Source organism: Polyodon spathula, chromosome 15 (assembly GCF_017654505.1).
Source record: "Polyodon spathula isolate WHYD16114869_AA chromosome 15, ASM1765450v1, whole genome shotgun sequence".
Lineage (NCBI taxonomy): Eukaryota > Metazoa > Chordata > Actinopteri > Acipenseriformes > Polyodontidae > Polyodon > Polyodon spathula.
The window spans coordinates 11,099,320-11,121,870 of NC_054548.1; the positions used below are offsets into that span (position 1 = coordinate 11,099,320).

General features: G+C 37.0%; 1 protein-coding gene across 6 annotated transcripts in view; it reads right to left on the minus strand.

Annotated features, from left to right (window-relative positions):
• Positions 1-663: 663 nt before the first annotated feature.
• The window catches only part of LOC121327563 (phospholipid-transporting ATPase IH-like), a 76,169-nt gene continuing 54,281 nt past the window's right edge, over positions 664-22,551 (minus strand). Inside the window, exons 14-28 of one of the 6 annotated variants that reach the window (XM_041271650.1) lie at positions 22,046-22,215; positions 21,279-21,350; positions 21,092-21,165; positions 20,560-20,663; positions 20,077-20,258; positions 18,211-18,462; positions 17,811-17,985; positions 16,547-16,649; positions 15,719-15,864; positions 15,356-15,415; positions 15,069-15,196; positions 14,630-14,765; positions 14,163-14,186; positions 11,258-11,323; positions 10,710-11,095 (exon numbers count right to left, since the gene is read on the minus strand). In XM_041271650.1, the coding sequence (XP_041127584.1) occupies positions 10,814-11,095; positions 11,258-11,323; positions 14,163-14,186; positions 14,630-14,765; positions 15,069-15,196; positions 15,356-15,415; positions 15,719-15,864; positions 16,547-16,649; positions 17,811-17,985; positions 18,211-18,462; positions 20,077-20,258; positions 20,560-20,663; positions 21,092-21,165; positions 21,279-21,350; positions 22,046-22,215 (1,974 nt within the window). In that variant the 3' untranslated portion in view covers positions 10,710-10,813. Of the gene's footprint in view, positions 4,289-10,709; positions 11,096-11,257; positions 11,324-12,447; positions 12,685-14,162; positions 14,187-14,629; positions 14,766-15,068; positions 15,197-15,355; positions 15,416-15,718; positions 15,865-16,546; positions 16,650-17,810; positions 17,986-18,210; positions 18,463-20,076; positions 20,259-20,559; positions 20,664-21,091; positions 21,166-21,278; positions 21,351-22,045; positions 22,216-22,551 lie in introns of those variants that run through there. The other 5 variants (XM_041271654.1, XM_041271651.1, XM_041271653.1 and 2 more) reach the window with 5 other exon arrangements.

The window sequence follows — 22,551 nt, forward strand, 5'->3', positions numbered from 1 at the left end:
GCTCTGTAATTATGCCTGTAATTAACTTTTTGGAAGAAGTATTAACATACTAAGTATATACTAACCGTATGTGTTGTAAAATGATTGCCTCACACTTCACTTTCTCTCTGCCACCATCTCCACCCCCCCCCCCCCCACTCAATAAATACTAACTGTACATGGACTGTTATTTACATTAGTTTCTAAATAGGTTTTAATTCAAGTACATATAGACAAACATTTATTCATATATTTTTAAGAACGAAGCAAAATGCCTGGCTTTTCATTCTGTCTTTAATACAGGCAGAGTTACAGTTCTTTGCTTGAATATACTACAGAAAGGCTGGAATATTGACAGATATTATCTACAGATCTGCTAAAAAATGTATACAAACAAAATTATGATGTAATTTAATCTTCTACCCTTTCCCCCAGATTGTATACATTTCACCCGATTCTCAGTTAAGTAAAGAGCCTGCTGTCTTGCCAACTCATTGAAAAAATAAAAAAAATACATTCTGTTATTACAAGCTGGCATGATTCCATTCTGCCCACCATTGTACAAACAGTAAGATTCAGGGGGACATCATTGATACTGAATCTATTTGGTTGTACTATTCCCAACAGCGAACATGGTTTCTACAGTTGGTATAATAGTTTGTATTTTAGTAAAAATAAAACCAATAAAGCAGCACTTTTTTTATTGACATTTAAATAAATAAAATTATTTTCATCCTAGCAGTGTAGAACCGTAACAAAAACTCAGTTTGTAAGATTTACAAAAGACCTATGTAAGAGACACTACACACTAGATACATTTCAAGACACAGCAGTGCTTACTGTTTACAAAGATCTGGATAGCAATGAACGAGTAGTCAGCGTTTAGTGATCGTCATTCGTTTGTAATGTAACAGAGTATGCTAGATGTACTGATGTAGGGAGCTCAGTGGTTTTGGGTTACCAGAACCCTTTATTCGTATATCTCGCATGACTTGAACAGTAATGGAGAATGGGAGAGTTTAATGCAATGAGGACTGTGATAAAGAGTCTGATAGCCACAGGATTGAAGTGATGCAACTGACTGCATAAAAACTAATGTGCCCTTTTGCAGTTTAGTACTGTGCTTCCTTGATACATTTCAATGAACTCAAGTGGGTTTATTCTATGCAATAGTTTACAGTAATTGCTGAAGGTGTGAGTGTGGTCATTAATCTGCTGAACTGTCAGAACAGAGTTTATACTTCATTTAGCTAAATATGATTTCTGATGTTTAATACCACTACATGGCTATATTGAAAAGTATAAAATAAATATAAGGTACTAAAAAAAATAAATTGCACTAGGGGTGTTGTCACTTCAACATTCTGTTGTCCTTTCCGCCCCAGTCTACAAGGAACAATCTACACAGTACAATACACGCTTTACAGTACATCTTCTGTAAGCATAACTATGGAATTGTATAGATTTATCCACAATAAAAACTTTAAAATGATATTAATGACAAGCAGAACATTTCTGAGATGCTTTCTTTTTAATGCTTTACTTTTTTCCCATTTGTTCAAAAGCCTGTGAAAACAAACGTGATTAAATTAACAGCAAAGCAAACTTCAAAGGATTAGGTACTACTGGCTGCAGTATAACGCAGGAATTACAGTATTAATGACCCCAGTGTCTCAGTGACCAAGGTGTTAATAGCAGAGCCCACGTCTCCATAGTTAACATACTTTCTGCTACTGTGATTTGCTAGCTTTGTGCCCAGATGAGAAGAGCAGATCAATGAGCTCATGAATGGAAAGAGGGCTGTTAGGAAGTTGCAGTGAGCTGAAATGTTAATAGGCAGAGCAGGACTGCAGCTGTTTCAACCACCATGCAAGAGTCTTCTTATTTATCACTGAAGGATGGAAATGAGAAAAATACAAAGTAAGAAATTATGCTGAATACAATTTAAATATGATTTAAAAAAAAAAAACCCTGATGCTTTGTTAATGGTGACACCAGGAAGAAGTGTTAAAAATGCAGTAATGCGATCTGAAATGAAAAGGAAAACTAAAATGAAAGACGGAACCTCTTGTGCTGTAAGAGGCTGACGCTGTTCCAACATGACATTACTTTTATACTTAACACAATTCTCGTAATTACGTTTAGTATTGAAAAAGCCTCCCTCAAATCCCATTAAATAAACAATTTTAATGAAATTCACCTAAATGAAAGGACAGGCTTTTCTTTCCCATTTGTTCATTTCAGTAAAGCACTGGGTGTGAAATCAAGACAAGGAAGAGACATAAAAGCTAATGGAAGGAAGACATGCTTAATGGATGGACACAATGCAAACTGGATACCATGCATAAAGGACTTCTACAGCTTTTCTCCTTTAAATCTGAATCTGCACTGCTTTGGCAGCACAGATGTATTTTTAACTAGGACGCATAGGAATACTGTCTTATAGTGGTTATAGTGTTACAAAGGCATTGGACTGATTTATCTATTGTTATCACAGAGTACTTCTAATATGGCTATTTTTATTTTTCATTTTGTATGGGCGGGCAGGCAGGTGTATTTTTTTTTTTTTTTTCCTACAATACAAATTAGGGGTGTGCAGATACTCATATTCTCTTATTAACTACCTTTAAGAAATTTGAAGTTGTTGGGTATTAATTACATTGAGTCAAATATGTTAATTAGTCAAGACAAAACAATACTGTCTCCGTTTCCACGACAATGGAGTTTCACTCATTGACAATCTGACAGTGTTATTTAATAAATAGCTTGTCATGGTCAAGCTAACTAAAACTCATTTATATTCTTAAGCAATTATATGTCTTACCTTTGTTTTATACTTTGGATATGAAATCATTTTTATTTCACTTTCCTTAGAAATGCATAATTTCTGCTGTGAATTGCAAGATTGTAGTCCTGGGCAAGATGCAATCTCTTTTAAACAAAGAAATACACATCCCAGTTTTCACAGCGGTAGCTCCTGAGTTTAAGGAATGGTATCACTGACTTGACGAATCAGTTGCATTTGCTAACTTTGCAACATTATTTCATTGTTAGTTTACGGCCCAGGTATAGCAGTAAAAGGAGGATAGTTTGATTCCAATCGCCTTTCAAAGCACTAAATGCGGAAGTTAATTGCCATTCAATGGTATTCATTTGTAAAGGTGATGGAAGGTTTGAAATCAATACATTAATGAATTTATTTAATACCTGCTGACAAAGGTAATTACTCAGGAAATACGACTATCAGCCCAACCCTAGTAGAAATCATCATTGATTATCCTGCATCAGTTTATGGCATGTGGGAAACAGGGGTATTACCGTCATACAGTAATGCTACTGCTGTAGTGTCTGTGGCAGTGCTGCCCAATAGGGAATAAACTGAAGTAATGTCCAGCTAACTTGATGTTCCAGTGAAATGTAAATCTGCTCTATAAGCATTCAAGCGTGCACACACTACCATTAAAGGGGAACAGTCTAGCACAAACAATCTAATCCCTTCACCTTGCGACTTACAGTGTAAGCAGTTATGACAAAATGTCTTTGGGCGTGTTTTTTGATAAAAGATTTGCACACAAGCAACACCCGTTTGTTCTACAAACAGCAGAAGAAAAAAGCTAGTCAGAAACAAACAAATACACACTTGTACATATCAACATACAGATGACTGTCATCCAACAAACCCCTGAAGACGCCTAGCATTTGTTTTTTGTATTAAAAAAAAAAAAAAAATTGATCAGAAAGCTCAGGTCACAATAGTCAATTCAAGTAATATGGCGTGAAGAACAGGGATGGGAATAAACCACTGTGGAGACGCTGGGCTCACAGACAAGGAAGGTTTGCAGTGCCACTGGCTACACAGTACCAGACTGTGCAGGACGTTCTTTTAAAATCAGTAGTACTCAGAGCCCAGGGAGAGGCATGGGCAAATATCTAGTTCAGAACAGTTTTATTGATCCTTCAGAGCCTAAATACATATTCCAGCTCTGTTGGTAAAACAGTGCACACGGTTGTATTATGTATTTTAAAGGCTTAGGTAGTGAAGTCTTGGTTAAACTGAGGTTTCCAGGCTTGACCCATGGTCCGAGTGGCTCGCACTGGAGTTGTGAGGGCTATCAGAAAAGCCGAAGAAGGAGTTAAAAGTGCAATAATCAGTGTCCCCCCACTGGGTACACATCATGCTTTTGGTAAGACGACCAGACCTCATAGGCTGAGGGTTCCTGTGTTCACTGCTTTTGTTTTTTGAAGTCTTAAATGTGGAAAGAGGGCTAAACTCTGAGACACTGACCCTCTTGGACTGCTTTAAAGCACTCTGTCAGGAAAAAAGAGAAAAAAAGACATGAAAAAGCGTACAGTATAATGTATTATTATACATGCTAACACTGTTGTGTGCTCAATGACTGCAACCAGTTTCTTTTTTATTACATTCAGTGCATGCAGACATGCACACGCACACCTGTAAAACTGTTATTCTCAGACTGATCACTGTATGTGCTACTGTTGAAAAGGCAAGGAAACCACCTTGCCTAAGATAATGCAAGTGTTCTTGTAACCGTTGTTCTTGGCTCAAAGTACGATAGCTGGACTTGGACTATGGCAGCTTTCTATGTGTTATGTTAGCCACCAAGGAAGGCAGCTCCGTTGTGAGATTGCCTGTGCTGGTGAACGTTATATCCAAGCAGCAGCTTCTGCTGTGGCATAACTGCTTTTTGAAACGTTAATAGGACATGGCTCAGGCCAGGCTTCAATGTCAGCACCTCCTGATATGTTTAACAAGATCTCACATGGGGACTTCAGGATAACTGTAAGCCAGCTTGTTAAATTGGGCACACACAAAATACAACTTGTATAGTGTTATGTGATAAGTAGAATGTTGCAACTTTAGTCTCTTTTACCGTAGGACAGAAGGAGGGAAGGGCAATGTAGGGTTTTGGTGGAGTCCAATATTTTGTGCTGGAAAGGACATCACACCAGACTGGCAAAGCTGATGTTTGGTTATAAACTAGTGCAGTCGCAGATTCTAAAAACAACCCCACAACTCTAGGTGGAAACCATTAAGGGGCACCGTGGAGTGCCTGTCTTTTTTGAGAGCGAACACTAAGTTCTCTCCATTGCAGCTGAACTAGCACATCTCAATGTGTCCTGGTGATGTACTACAAGCTCTATAGGCAGTCATCCAATAATGCAAGACTGGTTTACTTCCGATAACATCATTCAGGCATCAGTCTGGGAATTCAATAATCAGTCTCTGTGTGCGTCAGCGCTGCAGTCTGTCCATTGTTAATTCAAAGTACAAGGGTTAATTCCTCACACCAGCAGCACCCTCATTTCACAGACCACCATCTGTAATTGTCAACAGACACAAAAAAAGAGCTAGACACATGCATGAAAGCTTTTTGTTACACTGGCAAGCAACTTACCTGAAGCAAGGTGCAAGTATATAAACGCATATCAAACATTATACATATTTTTTAAAGATTTTACATAATAAAACACATCCTTCTATAGAAAAGCACAACTTTGGAAGAAAGGTCTTTGCAGCCCCAGGTGTTTATAGCACAGCACAGCATTTGAAGAAACTCCACATAGGAACCAAATGCAAGCCATTTTCTTTTTTTTTTTTTTTTTTTTTTTTTTTTTTTTTTTTTTTTTTTTACCATTCTTATAGTTATGCTTCAGATGTCGACTGGGATTCTTCAAGAAGTGAATCGTGGCTGTATGTGAAAACCCTTTCAAAGGTTTTATCTGCCCGAATCCTCTGCAATGATGAGGGGAAATACAGAGAACCAAAATATCTTTTGAGGGAAATGTTAAACAGTTTCAGTAAAGGAGAGCCAAAAATAAACTATACAGCTTTGCCAAGCATTACAGCTCAATAGGCTTACCTGAAAGGAATTTAAACCCATTCGTGAAGCTCCCCCAAATGTTTTAGAATCAAAATCTTGTTGTTACTGAAATTTTAAACCAAATGTAATGCTTGTGATGAGGCCTATCATATTGCAAAGAAGTTTAGGACTATCTCAGAAAAAGAGTCACAGAGAAAAAGGAAAACAGTGAAAAATATGTACTTGAGGATAACATAAAACCAGAGTGACTGTAAATAGTGGCACTTTATGTAGTCTCAATGTTAACCAAAAAAAAAACACACAAAAAACTTGTGCTGGCTTATGGTGTTAGGGCAGGGGCATTGGTACCCCTCTTGGACATTGAATGTGGTACCAGTCTTGGATGTCATACATGGGTTTTCCATGTGTGTTTTATTTTAGCTTGAGACATTTGCTCGAGAAAAATGTCTTGTGTAAAATGCTTTTTTGAGTTTCCTTCGCTAGGTTTATTTTACTCGAGTAAACCAGGCTTTTCACGTCATCATGCAAATGAATGGGAAAGGTGGGGGTTGATATGTAAATTAGCTATGCATAAAGTCCTCATGCTGTTTTTGAAGATTACTAGTGAAATTTTGTGAAAATGTGGTTTCCATGCGCAGAGAACTGGTACACGAGTGAATCTAAGCTGCTGTAATAAAGCAAAGTAACTCATGCCTGGTTGGTTAATAATGTGTTTTACTGCTCTTGCCCAAATTGTTTTTCAAATGTTATTAGTACACAGCAAAAAACAATAATAAAAAAGCCGCCTGCATTATCATTAAGGTGAACTACACCTCCGCTAACCATAAAATCGCCCATCAGTCATTACTTTCTGCCATCTTGGAATCCACAGTAACAGCTGACCTGCTCCCTTGCAATATTAACAGTTAAGGATAAACACGCTCATTAACATTTACACGTGAAATGCAGGTTTGCATACGAAGCTGGGCGTGGATTTTCCTGTGTGTTCGCCATTTGCACGAGTAAATGAGACTTACCCTATCCTTCTCTTTGGCCGTGTTTTTCAGCCACAAACCTGATTCACACAGGTAATTCTCCCAAATGTGTAAATTGTCCCATATGGAAATGTCATGATAGTTGCAGCAGGTAATTGTAGGAGGCGTTACAACAACAACAACAACAACAACAACAACAACAACAAACACAGCACATTTGAGATGGCTTGCTCATTAAAACCATTTGCATAACATTGTGTGATTGCTAAGATTATCACAGGCAGACTCCCAGTAAACAACTTGCTGTTGGTGAGAGGGATGGTTTTAAGCACGAGCTCATGCAAACAAAACTCATGCCCTGTTCAACAGTATATTGATGGAACCAATCAATGGCATAAAAAAAAACCCTGCATATATTTAACTCTTTGATACAATAACGAGGAAAGGCAGCAACTAGGAACACACTGATGCCAAGTGAGACAACAGCAACCCATGTGTTAAACTGTATTGAACTGGACTCTCAATTACTCTCAAAAATAACAATGCATTTAACCACCTGTCCCTTTTAGTTAGGCTGTCTTTTAAAATGAAATGCTTAATGGGATCAAAGAAAGAGGGACTTGATTCTCTGACCCGAGTCACCTGGATGCAGTACAAAACATTGTCAGTCTAATAATGGTTCCAGATCAAACTGTATTTATAAAACGCCTTTCAAAAAAAGGCATCTCAAAGTACTGTACAAGACAAAACAAAGAGAATCACAATAAAATACATCTATATAGAAGTCCCAAAGTGTCTCACATGCAAAAAATGAACAATTAAACCATTAACGTAAAAACTGACTAATACAGAATTTGTTGAAAACAACAATTAAAAAAGGAGATTAAAAATGTGGTTTTAATTGTAAAAAAAAAGCTAGCTTGTATCAATACAACAATTAAAATTAGTTTAAAGGACTTTTTTTTTTTTTTTTTTTTTTTTTTTTTTTTACAAAAAATTAGCATTTAAAAAAGGACAAAAAGAAAATGCAGTAAAATAGAAAAACTAACAAGGAAAAGCTATTTTATAAAAAATAAGTTTTCAATCTTCCCTGACAGAAGGCAGAGCATTCCACAATTTACAAGCTTTATAAGAAAGGTCCCTTCCTCCCATCTTATTTGTATTCACCCTAGGAATAACCAGTAGCTCTGCATCCTGTCTGGCAAAGGCCAATGGGAAAGTGGGGTGCTTTCAGTCTTTTTTTTTTAGTTGCAGTAGCCCGCTTTCAAGATATCGTTCAAGGTGGTGACAGAGGCTGTCAATAAAAGGGTACAGCACAATGCATGCAGAATAACTCCACAGAACCTGAAGAGACATCAGGCATTCCATAGAAACCACAGGGTATGCTGCACTGTGACAAATTGACATGATTGGTTACTGCGCTATTTCATGATCTGCAGAGGTTGACTCCAACAGGACTGCAGTCACACTGACGACAAATTCTGTTTCTTTACCTGAAACCAGGTCTCGACAGTACCCTGTGGTGTCTAACAATGTCACGACACCATGCAAAAAGGAAGAAAAATCACCTCCTGTTTCCATTAGAAATTTATACTTCTTGAAGTCTGAGAAAGCATAAAGATGGTAGACGGTTCAACAGAAAGGCACTGACGCTTTGCCTATGATTTCCCCGGAGACAGCAGGAGGCACACGTGATCACCCGTTATTTACAAGTAACAGGGGGTCAGTGTAGTGGGATCAGCAGGCAGAAAGGGAAAGGGAAAGAAAGAAAGAAAGAAAGAAAGAAAGAAAGAAAGAAAGAAAGAAAGAAAGAAAGAGACATGGGGAACAAAACTAGTTAACAGTGGCATCCACACAGGTTTCTATGTTCAATCAAACCCAAAAATTGCCAGTTTGCACTATCCTTACTATTCTGATGCATAAATAACAATAATAATAATAATAATAATAGGTTAAGAACATAGAAAAGATTATTACCATCTTTTGAATGCAATACTATTAAAGTTTATAACTTGCATAAATGTTTTTTTTTAGAACTTCTGCTACTTTGTGTAATGTACTGTATATCTGGTGGCAATGGAAAAAAGTAAAAATTAAATGTTTTTTGCTTCTTGTATCTTCAGGGAGCATTTAATATTGTGAGCTATCATTTCTGTTGACTCCACCTTTACTGTATCTATAGAAATTTATATCATGTAGAGTACAGAGTCTTTAACATGAAGCAAAGATTGCAGAAACAGTACAAACATCAGACAAGGTAATGTCAAGGGGTATTTTTTAGTACGATTAATTTCTAGGTTTCAAATATAAATGTAATTTTGCAGAAACTACTGGTATACAAAACACTGAATGCATTGTTTTCAGATAATCTCACACACCAGCTCTAACTTCATGTTTTGTTAGTATGATTGGTTCCCCACCAATTATTCCACTTCAACAAAAGACGTTGTCAGAATTATGAATACGGTCTTATTCTTGATTTAACAACCACTAGGGGATCCAATATAAAAAGGGTTAACAGATCACGTGCACTGGCAATTTTTTTCTTTTGTTCTAAAATGTTAACATTCAGTTTTTAGAAGGGAAGAGGAATTGAACCTTAGCTTATTGAAAGATTACTTTACTTAATGAGGGAGGTGAGGGTAAGGAAACTATGAAGAATTTCTTTAGGGTTATGAAAGGGAAACAGCTTCAGGAGGTCCCATCCTGTAATCACTTCTCAAACAATGCTGTCATTTTTTTAATTTATTATCCCCCCCCCCCCCCCCCCCCCCCCCCCCGACATACTTTTTCTATACATATGTAGATATTCACCATGTTCTGATCACTTCTGATTTCCATACAGTAGCGATTTAGCAGCTCGTAAAATACAACCACACCAAACCGATGACAGGGAAGCAAAATCAGACAGATAATTGTTTTAAACAACTTACATCAAGCATGCACGGCAATAATCCGTGACTTATGAACATCTGTGGGCCAATTAATTATGTGTAACATAACGTCTATATTTTCTAAAATGTAATAGGTTTTGAATTTTTTATAACGTTTTCATTCTGATGGTTAATCAGTGCAATCAGTGTACTGTAACAAGACAGGCCCGTTATGTGTAATGCTAGCTGGGCTCACAAAGGAAAGATGTGTTTGTGCCTTTACCTGGATTCTTTCTGCTGATGTGGGCCACAGCTGCCTGCATATCACTTTTTTAAGCAGGTCTGGAATGAGGCTGATAGTGATGAGCAAAATGATGCCTAGCCATGCAGGACCACTAGAGAGCATCTGCATAAAGATGTAGTGCAGGAAAGTGTAGAGCTCTCCTCTGATAGTTCAGGAAAGGCACTGTGTGAGACCATTTTTTATTTATTATATATATAGATATATATATATATTATATATATATATATATATATATTATATATATATATATATATATATATATATATATATATATACAAAATTGTTTTTTACTAATGTCTCTGCTTTGTAACGTAACAGAGACGAAACATTGCATTACAGTCAATTATCTTCCAAAAACCCATGAGACTATTTTCCCTCTGGGTGCGAGGAATTATGGGAGAGTACTTCTCCACAGACAGAGACACTGCTTCAGTGTCTTAATGTTAACATCACATGCAAGGCGCAGTGTAGAATTGCCTTTGGTGTTTAGTTTCAGGGTGTTCTACATCTTTCCTGGAAAATCTCTTTTATATGGTATATATATATATATATATATATATATATATATATATACTTATATATATTATATATATATCGTTATATATGTGATGTTATGAAGCAACTGGTTTAAAAAAATTATATATATAGATATATATATATATATATATATATATATATATAATATATATATTATATATATAAAACCAGTTGCTTCATAACATCACATTCCCCAGAAAAACCTTTTTAGTGATTTCTACTGTATCCTCACATGATGTTTAAAACAGTTTTCTTCAGGGAACATTGCAAGTATTTTTATTAGATTTAAATGTCTTTGTATTATTATTTTAAAATGTAGCATTTTATGAATGCAGTTGTCTGTCTTACAATTTCCTCTTTCTGACTAAAACTGCAAAGTGAAAGAATTGCTTGGTACGAGGAGCAGAACCACATGATGAAGGAGCCACTGGCTGTCATCAGTGCAGCTAATAAAATTACCCAGGTCAAAAATGTAACGTACCAAATGATGCCTCCCCAGAGAAGAGAGAAAACAACGTAAAACAATAACGAACCCCAGATTACAAAGTGGTTTATCCATGTCCAGTACTGGGTGTCTAGTGCAAGCTGGAACAAACAAAAACAAACACAAATGGTTACAGCTGATTATTTAGCTATGACTTGAAAATGATTCACTGGTCACTGAACTGTATAAAGCAAAACAAAAACAGCAAAATCCAGGTTCAAACTGCCGATTTTCTAAAAAGATTACAGCATAGAAATAATTACCTTTAGTGTGACAGTAAAGACCAGCACAGTGAACACAAGAGTGCCAAATGTCCAGTTTCCAAACATCTACAGAAAGGAAGTGACAAATGTCAATTATGTCAAGTTTCAATGTAGATGGATTAGTTGGGCCTGCTATAGTTGAACCACATTTCTAAAATCAGGAACAATTTTTTAAAAAAGTACTATTTTTCTTTGTTAAAATGATCTACGCATATGACATAATTTAGACAGCTAAGAATAAAAACATATGCGTATGAGGAAGAAGCTCGATACAAATCGAAAAAAACTTTCCACACACATACACTTACACTGTGTTGGACTGCCGCATCTCTTCTTAAAAATGATTAAAGTAATTGCTGTAATTGACATTACCACTATGCATTGCTGTAGTAAAATTAACAAACAATGAAAACAGCTTAATAGAATCAATGGTTAAAGGGGAAGACTAATTCAGGTTTATCTTGCTGGATAAATGACAAACGTTTTGACTATAAGACTAAAGGCCTCATGCTGTAAACAGTTGTAACCAGTTTACCACACAGTAACAGGCTTACTGCATGGTAAACTGGTTACCACTGTTTAGTGCATTTAACACCTGCTATATTCACTAACCAGCAGCAAATGACTTTGCAGGCGAAATGAATCGCGTGGAAAAAAATACCGCGTGCGAGTCATTTACATACAATTAATAATGATAATCCATGCAAATATATTCAAATTCTCTCCCCTAATACCGTGAGGGAGGGGCTTGATATAAAAACCATGTTTACTTAATGATGCTCACTTTCCTAAGTGTCTCCGCACATGTTAAGTTTACCGCTTATTGAAACCAGTCTGACTACAATTTAAATAGAGCAGACCACAAGTAGTGCTGTGTGGGAAACATGATATGCATTGTAGGAATAGACAGTGCTGTATGAATCCCAAGAGGTACTGTATTTTTTCCATTATGACGTTATACTGCCGAAACGGCCTAGACAGTTGTGCTCTTTTAACAAATGAATTACACTGAATTATTTCGGCCCTGAAAATATTAGCATTTTGTGACTAGCCTGTGCAGCATGTCAAAATCGCCGGATAAGCAGCTGGAAGGTTAAAGTTTCTTAAAAGAAAAAAAAAATAAGCCGCGCACTTGCAATCCCTTTAAAAGAAACACATTTATATTTAGCCAACATTTCAGTACCGGAGTACCTTCAAAATAAACCAGAGGGGGATAAAGGTGAACAAACAAATATTTGTTTTCAGTTAATTATTTTCTGTTTCTCCACTTTGACTCAAAGCAAGACATCTCAAAACAAGACATTCCTGATGTTACGCAGAATTCTGTACCCCGCATGATTCCATGCCTATACAGATGCTGTTTTGCAAAGCTGGACGTGTGCTTGATATTCCTGTCCCAGAGTTCCGCTGTGTTCTTCTGTGTTCTTCTGTGATACACAAACAAGATCACCTTTAGAAATGCCGACTGTATTTAGAATACTATGTAGCTTGTTAACACAAAGGTTTGATGAATACCCTACTTGACAGTGACGTTTAAAGAAAATCACTGCTAAAAGGCCATATTTTAATTAAAAAAAAATCACCTGATGCTGAGCAGTGTTACCAGCAGATCATTTCAAAACAGCCAATTCGGCAAAGCAATATAATAGCGGAGATCGATTTCACTGAACTTTGTACACTTCCCTGATTTTCTTTAAGCAGAAATATATATGCACACAACACCAGCCTATATAAAATAGGTCTTTTGTGTTTTAAACTGTACCAGCTGTTTTAGAGTGGCAACAAAGAGAAAACTCTCAGCTTTCTGATCGATTGACAATGCATTCAGAAGCCTACCATTAGCTGGAAATGACGTCAAGGGATTTGAATAACCTGCCTCAGAATCAAAGTCCACACGAGCAGTATGTTAAACAAAAGGGCATTGTGGGATAAGCTATTATTAACAAACTAATGCACACAGCTTCAATCAATTGAATCCCATTTTTGTCTGTCAAATACTCTGCAACTAACTACTAGTTTCCTTAAAACAATTTAATACATTATGGTGATTGATAACATTAGCTTTAATTGCACTGCAGGTATAGGTAAGGTGCTGTGTGAGCTTTCTTTTACAGCTTCAGTTTATGATCAATATGTGAGGAAAAATCAACTGTGAGGGTGAACAGATGAACTATTTCATAAGAGTTATGTATGTAGAGTAGTAGCTTTCGAGCGGTCATAGAGGATTCCACATGTACGATGTGGTCGAATTGTGAACCAACAACTGCGTCATCTCCAATAAGCTATACAGCTGCACAGAATTAGAAACTGAATTGTTTAGACTTTCCGTATGAAAGTTACACCAGTTCTACAATTAACTACACTAAGTCAGTGACCAGCAATACTGTTCTGTGTGCAATACTGTACAACTATGTCTATTTTTTAAATGTTACAGACTTAAAACTGTGATGGAAATACATTCAATCTAACTATAGTAGTAGCTTCGGGTTTAGTTGGGCTGTGTCCAGGTAAACCTTAATGTATCTAGGATTACAGTTATGTTGGGTAAATTGAAATAGTCTATTGTTGAGTTTATGTTGAATGGTTGCATTGGAAAGAATAGGTATTATATGTGAAATGTTGCCTTGCTCCAACTTTTTACCACAAATGTTACTACAGGTATAATATTCCATTTGACTGAGCATTACTATCCACAAGAGACAACACAAAGTCCTAAATGATCTCTTTTACCACACTGAAATGATAAGACATATGGGTATCTATGGTCAGTTTGGGAAATATGGGTAAAAAAAATCAGAAATGTTAAATTATAGTAAAAAAGTTATGAGTTGCAGGGAAATGAGGGAGTAAACAGCAAAACAAGGACTAAAACAGAATGACAGACAGATGAACAGGGTAGGCTTACCATGTTTGTGTTGGCTGTCATTAGCTGAAGACAGGAAGAGAAGCAAATAGCAAAAGAAAAAAAAATAAGACAAAAAGGAAATCAAGATGTTAAAACTGAAAATAAAAACAAAATCAAAAAGTTATTAAGATGCAAATAAACAATATACAGGAAGATGTTTGCAACTTAGCTATTGTGTTATACGTGTGAATGGAATGTCCCATTAATGTCCATTAAGCGATCAGATTTATTGCCTTGTCAAATCATCTAATTAAATAAAAAGATCAGCAGGGCTGGACAGGGAATTTAAATGTTACCCAGGCTTTTCACTGCAAACTGGAGCACTGGGAGATTTATGCTAGTGAAATTGATAAGGGATAACAAACGAAATCTGAACTATTCTCGATGAACTCATGTGCAGTCGTCAGTTACACAAGAACCATTTCCCCTTTGTTTTGTGAATGAACAGTTTGTAGCATTTTCCTTACCTGTCCGTTGCTTGTGAAAGTGGTATTATCAAACAGGAAATAAGCACCAAAGAAAAATACCACTGCGTCAAAGAGCCCCAGGAATGTCCAGTAAATAAATATCCGCCAGCGCAGTAGAGAGTTCTTGGCTATATCCCTGTGTACAATGACAAACAAATCATTACCTTAAATTTGATAGTATGAGATGATTGCACTGATTCACAGTATTACTTGCAATGGGAGGAGGCTGGCTGAGTACCATAGACAGGGTGTTCTCTGGGGCCCAGTTTAATTAGCATCCTATAATTATCCTTCTTATTTCAAGCAGTTTCTCTGGAAGGACTTCTTAGTTTTTTTAGTGGAAACAACAGACTCTAAAACAATTCCCGGTACATTGGGAACTAGTTATATTGCATTAACTGAAAAAATCTAAGCTAGTAATACAATAAAAAATGGTTACCTGTACAGTGACGGGTCTCTTTTAAGTATATCCATATTTACATGTTGTTCAATTAGACTGTACAGCAGTATTGGAAGGGAAGTAAAGCTGATATTATACAATGTAAGATATGCAGCATCATACAATGGCTGAAAAAAGGCAAAAGAAGAAGAATATGTTTAAAACAAGCTGAAAATAACAGTTGGCCAATAAGTAAAACAAATAACTGCGTATACATTCCATGTCATATATTTAAAGGTATTTAAACAACCTCACATTACGTTGTTTCTAGTGGTGTGACTACCAACCTGCTGTGAAAATCCACAGAAGAACTGGTACAAAAACTGAGGAAAGATGAAGCAGACATTCTGAAAGAAAAAAGAGTATTTATAACAATCAGAATCCATTAGAAATATAAGACATCATTTTTCAGTTCTGTCAACTCATTACCTTAAATCAGCTAAAACAACTGGCTTGGTGATGTGATAAACTTCAGGTCCAAACATAGAACAGTTTCAACTGAGGGTCATTAAACATAACATATTATATGGCTTCAGTCAAATTGCATGAAGAATTGCATTTACAGTATTTATAATTTTATGATTTAACTATCTTTTATATCATTAAAGATACTTTTATATCATTAAAGATATGAAAAAGTGGTTACGCACCTTGTAAAAGAAGTATTGCACCAGTTCTGATATTCTAATGTAATAGTAATGACCGTGCACCAGGAGCATCTTTTTCAGGTGCTTAAATTTAGGAATTGCATAGTCGCTGTTTCTAGCCGCTTGACGGCCTTCTTTTCCCATGATACCTGAAAGAGCCAGGTGTGTCGTTAACACTGCGCAAACACTGATGCTTCAGAAAGAATGCAGCAATAGTGAGAGATTCGCACTCACAAGCAACTTTCTTTAAATGCAAATGGTAGATTTAATAGAGACATTATAACTGTTTGCTTTGAAAAACTTATATATACAACAAACTTTTGCTTATTACGTCCAGGTTGATATCAACCCCCCCCCCCCCCCCCCCCCCCCCCCCCCCCCCCCCCCCCCCCCCCGAATTATGTCATTGCTTTCACACCTTGGTAACCCGCATATCACTGACATCTCATAACAATTATAATGGTTTGGTGTAAAACACCCTGACCTTGGGCTCATTACTGACCTAATCCAGAGGTTAACCTCTGATAATTCCTTGTGCTGGGTACTACAACAAGCAATGCTGTACAAACTGTTTACTCTGTAGCGCTGTCTCCTTGAATACAGTGCATAGACACATTGGGCAGATTAACAAGAAAAAGTGAAATTTTCACTACTGTTTGTGAATGGAAAAACAAACCTGAGGATACTCCTTTAAGGATTCAATAGCATGCCTAAAATGTTTGTCACTACAGTTGTAGCATTATAGTTTGGTTTTGAACTTGATACATCTGGCCCAGTATTTCATTTAATGTATTTCATTTAATGAAGGGAGTCGGGACACCGAGGACTTACCTATTCCCACATGAGCCTCAAGAATCATGCTGACATCATTTGCTCCATCACCGATGGCTAATGTGATTGGGTGCTCCTTTGATGTTTTAATCATTTTTACAATCTGCAAAATACACGCCTAACATCAGCATGTGTCTAATTTGAACCACACATACAGTAATGTACAAGTCATTCAGATGATAGATAACAGTTTTCTAGAACCTGGTACGAGGTACCGTACACTTCCAAATTATTGACTGAACCTTTGCACAAATTAGCAGCTGTATATAAGTGTTGGTTTAGAGTGACTGAACACATTCCTCTTTCTATTACAGTGGGTTTACCTTCAATTACCAATGTGTTGAATATACTCCAAGACGTATTCAAGTGGGGAATGGCAATCAGAAACGCTTTGCTTAAAAATCACAAACTTCCATTACAGAGTTACTGCTTCCTCTCATTAAAAACCTGCTCATCAATTTTCCATTTAGTGCTGAAACAGATGTCTCTGCAATTATGATTAACTTCTGGCATTTAGGGCCCATACTGCACAGTATGTGCATATTTAGTTACTCAGCTGTCATTACTAGCACCAGCCTTTATCACTAATGTGACATCAGTGTGAGGCAGTGAAGTATTTTATTTTACCTTGGGGTGAGGGAGTTATGTTAGCTTAGGGAGAATTAATGTGCAACATCTTCACAGCCTTGCAGCATAAACCACTTTTCTTTAATTTACCTTTAAACTGCACCAAAAGTATCTAGAGTCTTAATGTTAAAAAACAATTCTCCACTATGAAGCTTATTTTTCCCCTATGAAAAAAAATGCTTTCAAGTTGTCAGCCAACTCTGAGCATAATGAACTTTATATGCTCAGTTCTAAATTATAGCAACTATTCCTAAAAACATAATTAATTTTGAATAGTTTCTTTCTCTTCATAGATAGCAAAATTAAAACATGCCCCTAGTTAGGGCTAACTTATTGTAGCTTGTGCAAAGTGAAAGGGGTAATGTTTGCATCGGCAAGAACATTTAAAAAAAATGTATACATACGTATTCCTGGCAAGATATGTAGAGCAGTTACTTTTGTTTCTTTAGCAGATTTTCACATCCATCTATTTCTTTTATTTTTATAGGAGTGATACGTAAGGTTGAGGATCGATTGGTTCTTTGCTAATTTAATGTACTTAAATCCACCCCTACATCTGTCTTTTTCCCCCCTTTAAGTGACCTGTGTTGCTCAGCCTAATGTGGTCTTTATGACAAATGCAGCTAGTTTATCAAACCTGTGCTTTCTGCAATGGAGCCATTCGACAGCAGAGTACGGCACTGCAGTTTCTGCAGATCTCAAGGAAAATTTCCTTGTAGTTGCCAGAGCTGCCCTCTTCTGTTGGCTTCATGACTGAAGACAGCGTCGCTCCATCAATAATTAAACCATAATCCGGCACATCATGGGAGAGCCTAAAACACAAACAACATGGGATGGATTTCATTGAACTGCAATGCTTGGAACTGGGCTATTAATTTGGTCACTTGGTGTTTTTTCATTCCAGGTAGTTTTAAGTGCTCTAAGAAAATACTTAAAAGTTGGGGTGATTGATACATCTGAGAATGACCTGTGGAAACAATGTGGAAACAGTGCACTGTATACTCTTGAAATGGCCAGGTGAAATGATGGACAGATACCCTGACAGAGTGTCCCTGGTTAGGCTGCCGCAGTGTCTCAGTACGGTCTTGCTCAAGTCGAAGAGCACATCGTGGAGACTCTGCTCCTCTGTTCTCTTAGTGGTGAGCTCCAGGATCTGCGTGTTCCTGTGGAACAGCCTGCAGGCGTAGCAGGTGGCCGCTGCCGTCTCCATCTTGTCCCCCGTCAGTACCCACACCTTCATGCCAGCTTTCTGTAAGGATTCTATAGTGTCAGCAGCTTTATCCTGGAGTCTGAGAAAGAGAAACACATCAAGGGCCTTGAATACTCACCTCATGCTTAATACCGGTCGCGATACACCTGTTACTACTGTAGGTGAAAATCCATAGTCTATACTCTCATTTTATTCTCACCTTTGGTTAACATAAACCAGGAGATGAAGTTTAACCAAATCCTACTGCAGCATGCAGACAAAAATTGTATTACTTGAATATTTATTTACTGTGGCTGTCAAGACATCCCAGAAGTGCAGTGGCAGCCCAAATGTTATTAATTTATTACCAATGCAAAATGGCGGGCTGGGATGTTTGTTCTTCATTTTACCCACAAAAATGAGTTATAGCAATGGTGACTGCCAAGACTGGTACAGCACTGAATTTTGCACCCCACCTTTGTAGTCACTAATGAATAATGTACAATCCAGGTTTCACCACAATTGGATAAGTGGCTTTCTCTCTACATATATATAATATATATATATATATATATATATATATATATATATATATATATATATATATATATATATATATATACACACACACCATACAAAATTCTAAATTCATTTCAAGGATACTCATTTCTCCAAGTCACATGTTTATGTATTTTATTTTTTCTTAACTGAACAATAGTATACAAACTATTGATATTACATTTTCTAGGTAATGGCTGTAGCATATAAAAAACTGTTATTGCCAGAATAATGCGTACTTAATAGGTGACCCGTTATCATCACGTTAATTCGTGCTTAAAGACCATGACACAATATCGTTTGATTGCTCTTCAAATTGTGTATTACATAATCTGTATGAACAGACAGTAACTAAATATCCTTAAGCCTAATGACATCATTGGCATAGTGCCAGCACAATGAGGTCTCCAATTTGCTTGCAAACACAGTCCAGCTGCTGGGGGCAGATCAAGCAAATGTCAACAAGATAAGACAAAGCTGAAACAGTGCACATTATGCTGAATGCATGGTACAGCACTAATTGTGTCATGTGTCACAGTGTTTAAGTTGCAGTGAAAATTCTTCTCAATGTCACATGTTCCCAATGTCCCTTACTTATCATTCTGCAATTTCCATTGCTTCTGACAAGAAGCCATTGGCTTTTTGCAAGACACCAGAAGGAAATCTCTTGGTCTTGTGATCAGAGTTAGATTAAAAAATAATAAGAAGAAAAATAGCTAGAACAAAGCTGGGCAGCTGAAGGACAGCTCAGAACAGGGAGCCTTGGCAGCACCACAGCATTCGGCAGTTTCCTTTGCAGTTTGTATAATGGTAGGAATTGTTGTCTTGTTGGCTGAAGTAGTTTGTTTGCCTGCAGAACAGTTTCAGCTAAGCAGTGATTATAATGCTACGCACATTTGGCCCAGAAGGGATCAACCTCTCAAGGGTGGAAAGGGGTAGTTCAGTCACCAAGGCTCTTCAATCAATGTTCCAACAAAGGAGCAAAGCTCTTTTTTCCCTATGGCTTGAGTTGAAATGTGTTTACATCTTCATACTGGTAGGGGAATTAAAAACAGACACACACACACAACTAAAGATTGTTATAACAAAGCACTCCCCCTAAACAAATACCCACTGGCGAATAGATCTGTGTGTAAAAGCAAAGAAGAATGCCAACCTGTCCTCCACAGCAGTTGCGCCGAGCAGAATCAGATCTCGCTCTATAACATCAAAAGCCTCAGCTAACTTTTTATCCCTGTCCTGCAAGGCTAGTTTCGCAGTGTTTATCTGTTTGCAGACACTCTCGTATTCATCTTGTGCGAGAGTTTTGTAGGCAACACACAGTGTTCTCAAGCCCTCCTGAAACAGAGTAATACAAACAGGTTTTAAATATGTTGATGGGCTGCCAACTGGTGCTCAAGATCATGCTACCGAAGAAAAACATAAATAGGAACACGACTAAGAAGGTAAACCAGTGACTTCCAAATAGTAGATTTGTTCTATATACTGTACTCCATACCAGCCATTTTATCTAGCATTACACTAGCATTTGTCTGCTTGACTAAATTTCTGTCACATTTTTGATTGAGTTTCACTGGGTCAACAGAAACACCACCTTGCATGAATATCTATTTGTATACAATCCCAAGCTCTATCTTACCACAGCGTTGTGCTCGACTCTGGCTCGAACTTGGTCGACTTTGCCAATGATAACTCTGGGAAAAATGGAAGAATCTGCTCCTTTACAAAAAAGATAATATTCTCCTGCAATGAAGAAAACAAAAACAAAAATAATGTTAACCAAACCTACCTTAAACTATTTTACCATACAATAACAATATGCAAACGTTGAAAGAGACTCTCTTATAGGTAAGATTTACTGCATTTATTCATTAGCTTTACAACAAACTGTTATCACATTTATTTGCCTTACATACTTTTAGCATACATAAACAGTGTTTTACTGTTTAAATTAAATTATTACCCTTTCATGGGTTTTGGTATTGTATATACTTTCTGAAAATGGTTGGTGTAAAACACAGAGGTGTAAGATGTACCTGTCGTACTTGTTACTTCTGTGCATATCTCACTGCTTGTACAAATACATGCATGTTTATGCGACAGTATGTCGCTATGCATTGCAGGAAATGAAGCAAAACATTAGACATACATTTGAATGCAAGTGCATTTACCTGTGCTTGACTTCACAATGACACTCATCCGCCGTCTAACTGAATCAAAACTCAGTACCTCCATCAACTCAAACCTGGTAATAGCAAATAAATTTGTTTTTAGCTCCACTGAATAACAAATGTTAGCACATTTTCAGGCTTTACTAGGTTTGCAGAACTGACCCTGAGCTCTGTTAGGGATACTTGCCTTTCAATATCGTCATCCCTGTTTAATATCTCCATATGGTTGTCTTTGAGTCTCAGATATGTGAAACCAAGTCTGAAAGAGAAAGAAAAAAATCTGAACGAAAACATATCAGAAAGTAGTTTCCAGCAGCACCAACTCTACCTTGGCATTTTGTAATGTTGTGCCAAGTGCTTGACACAGGTTTTTAGAATACATATACTGTAGGTCAGCAGCATTTAAAGGGCACATAAGGACAACTACATTCCTCGTCATCCTCCTGCTCACACATGTAACTGAGATGGATTTATCAGTGAGCAGGAGGATGATGGGAAATGTAGTTCTAAAAGGTCCATGTGGGTACATGAGAAGCCATCTAGGCAGAGAATGCAATTTCAAAGTTTAAAAAAGTGGTCAAAATGTTAAAAAATAATGAATGAAAAAACGTAACAAAAATACGCACACCTTACGTAAAAAAATGTAGCACACATGGGAACATGTAACACAATAAAATAAAAAGGTCCTTATGTGCCATTCAAGTGGGATATGTTTGTTGGAAAGTGATAAATGCAATGGGGCATTGTCTTTTGACCTTCCTGTTGGTGAAGTGCCTGGGTTGATTTAATTGGCCATTGCTACCCCCATGCAGACATTAAAACATATAAACTGAAACTGATCAAGATGTAAGGTGTACAAGCTGAAACTTTGACTTATCTTTGGAAACCTTGAAATCTAATCTATTTGCCTCGATTATAGTCCAGTTTCAGACAGCACCAGCAGCTTATCGTTACCTCTTCATCCCTTCGACCAAGGCCACTTCATCTGGGGAGGACGATATGTAAACAGAGGAGGATTTTCCACACGGATGAAGACCTTTCTTTATCCCATCCACACTTTCTTCCTCCTTCACCTGGACTGTATGGCAAAGGCAGAGGGCCCGGAAAAACAACTCCTCTTGCTCCTGTGGTTCAGACACCAGCACAGAGTTAATAATCAACAATTGTAACTGGAAATATCCTTTCATGTTTATCTTTACCAACAGCAAACAGAATTAAGTCATTCAGAGCTTTAAAAAAATACTACCCTACAAAAGAGTCAAGCCTGCCTTGGTAGTATTTTAGTTCCCATGGCAATGTAACCATATAAATAGGATAATGGTGATTAGGATACATGTCCTGGTTTGGGTTCATCATATCTTATTGAAAACGGAAGTCTAATTTGGATGTTTTTAAATCAATTATAAAAAATATACAGAGCCTTGAGTGATGAAATTGCTTTGCAGAGTGTAAAAAAAAGC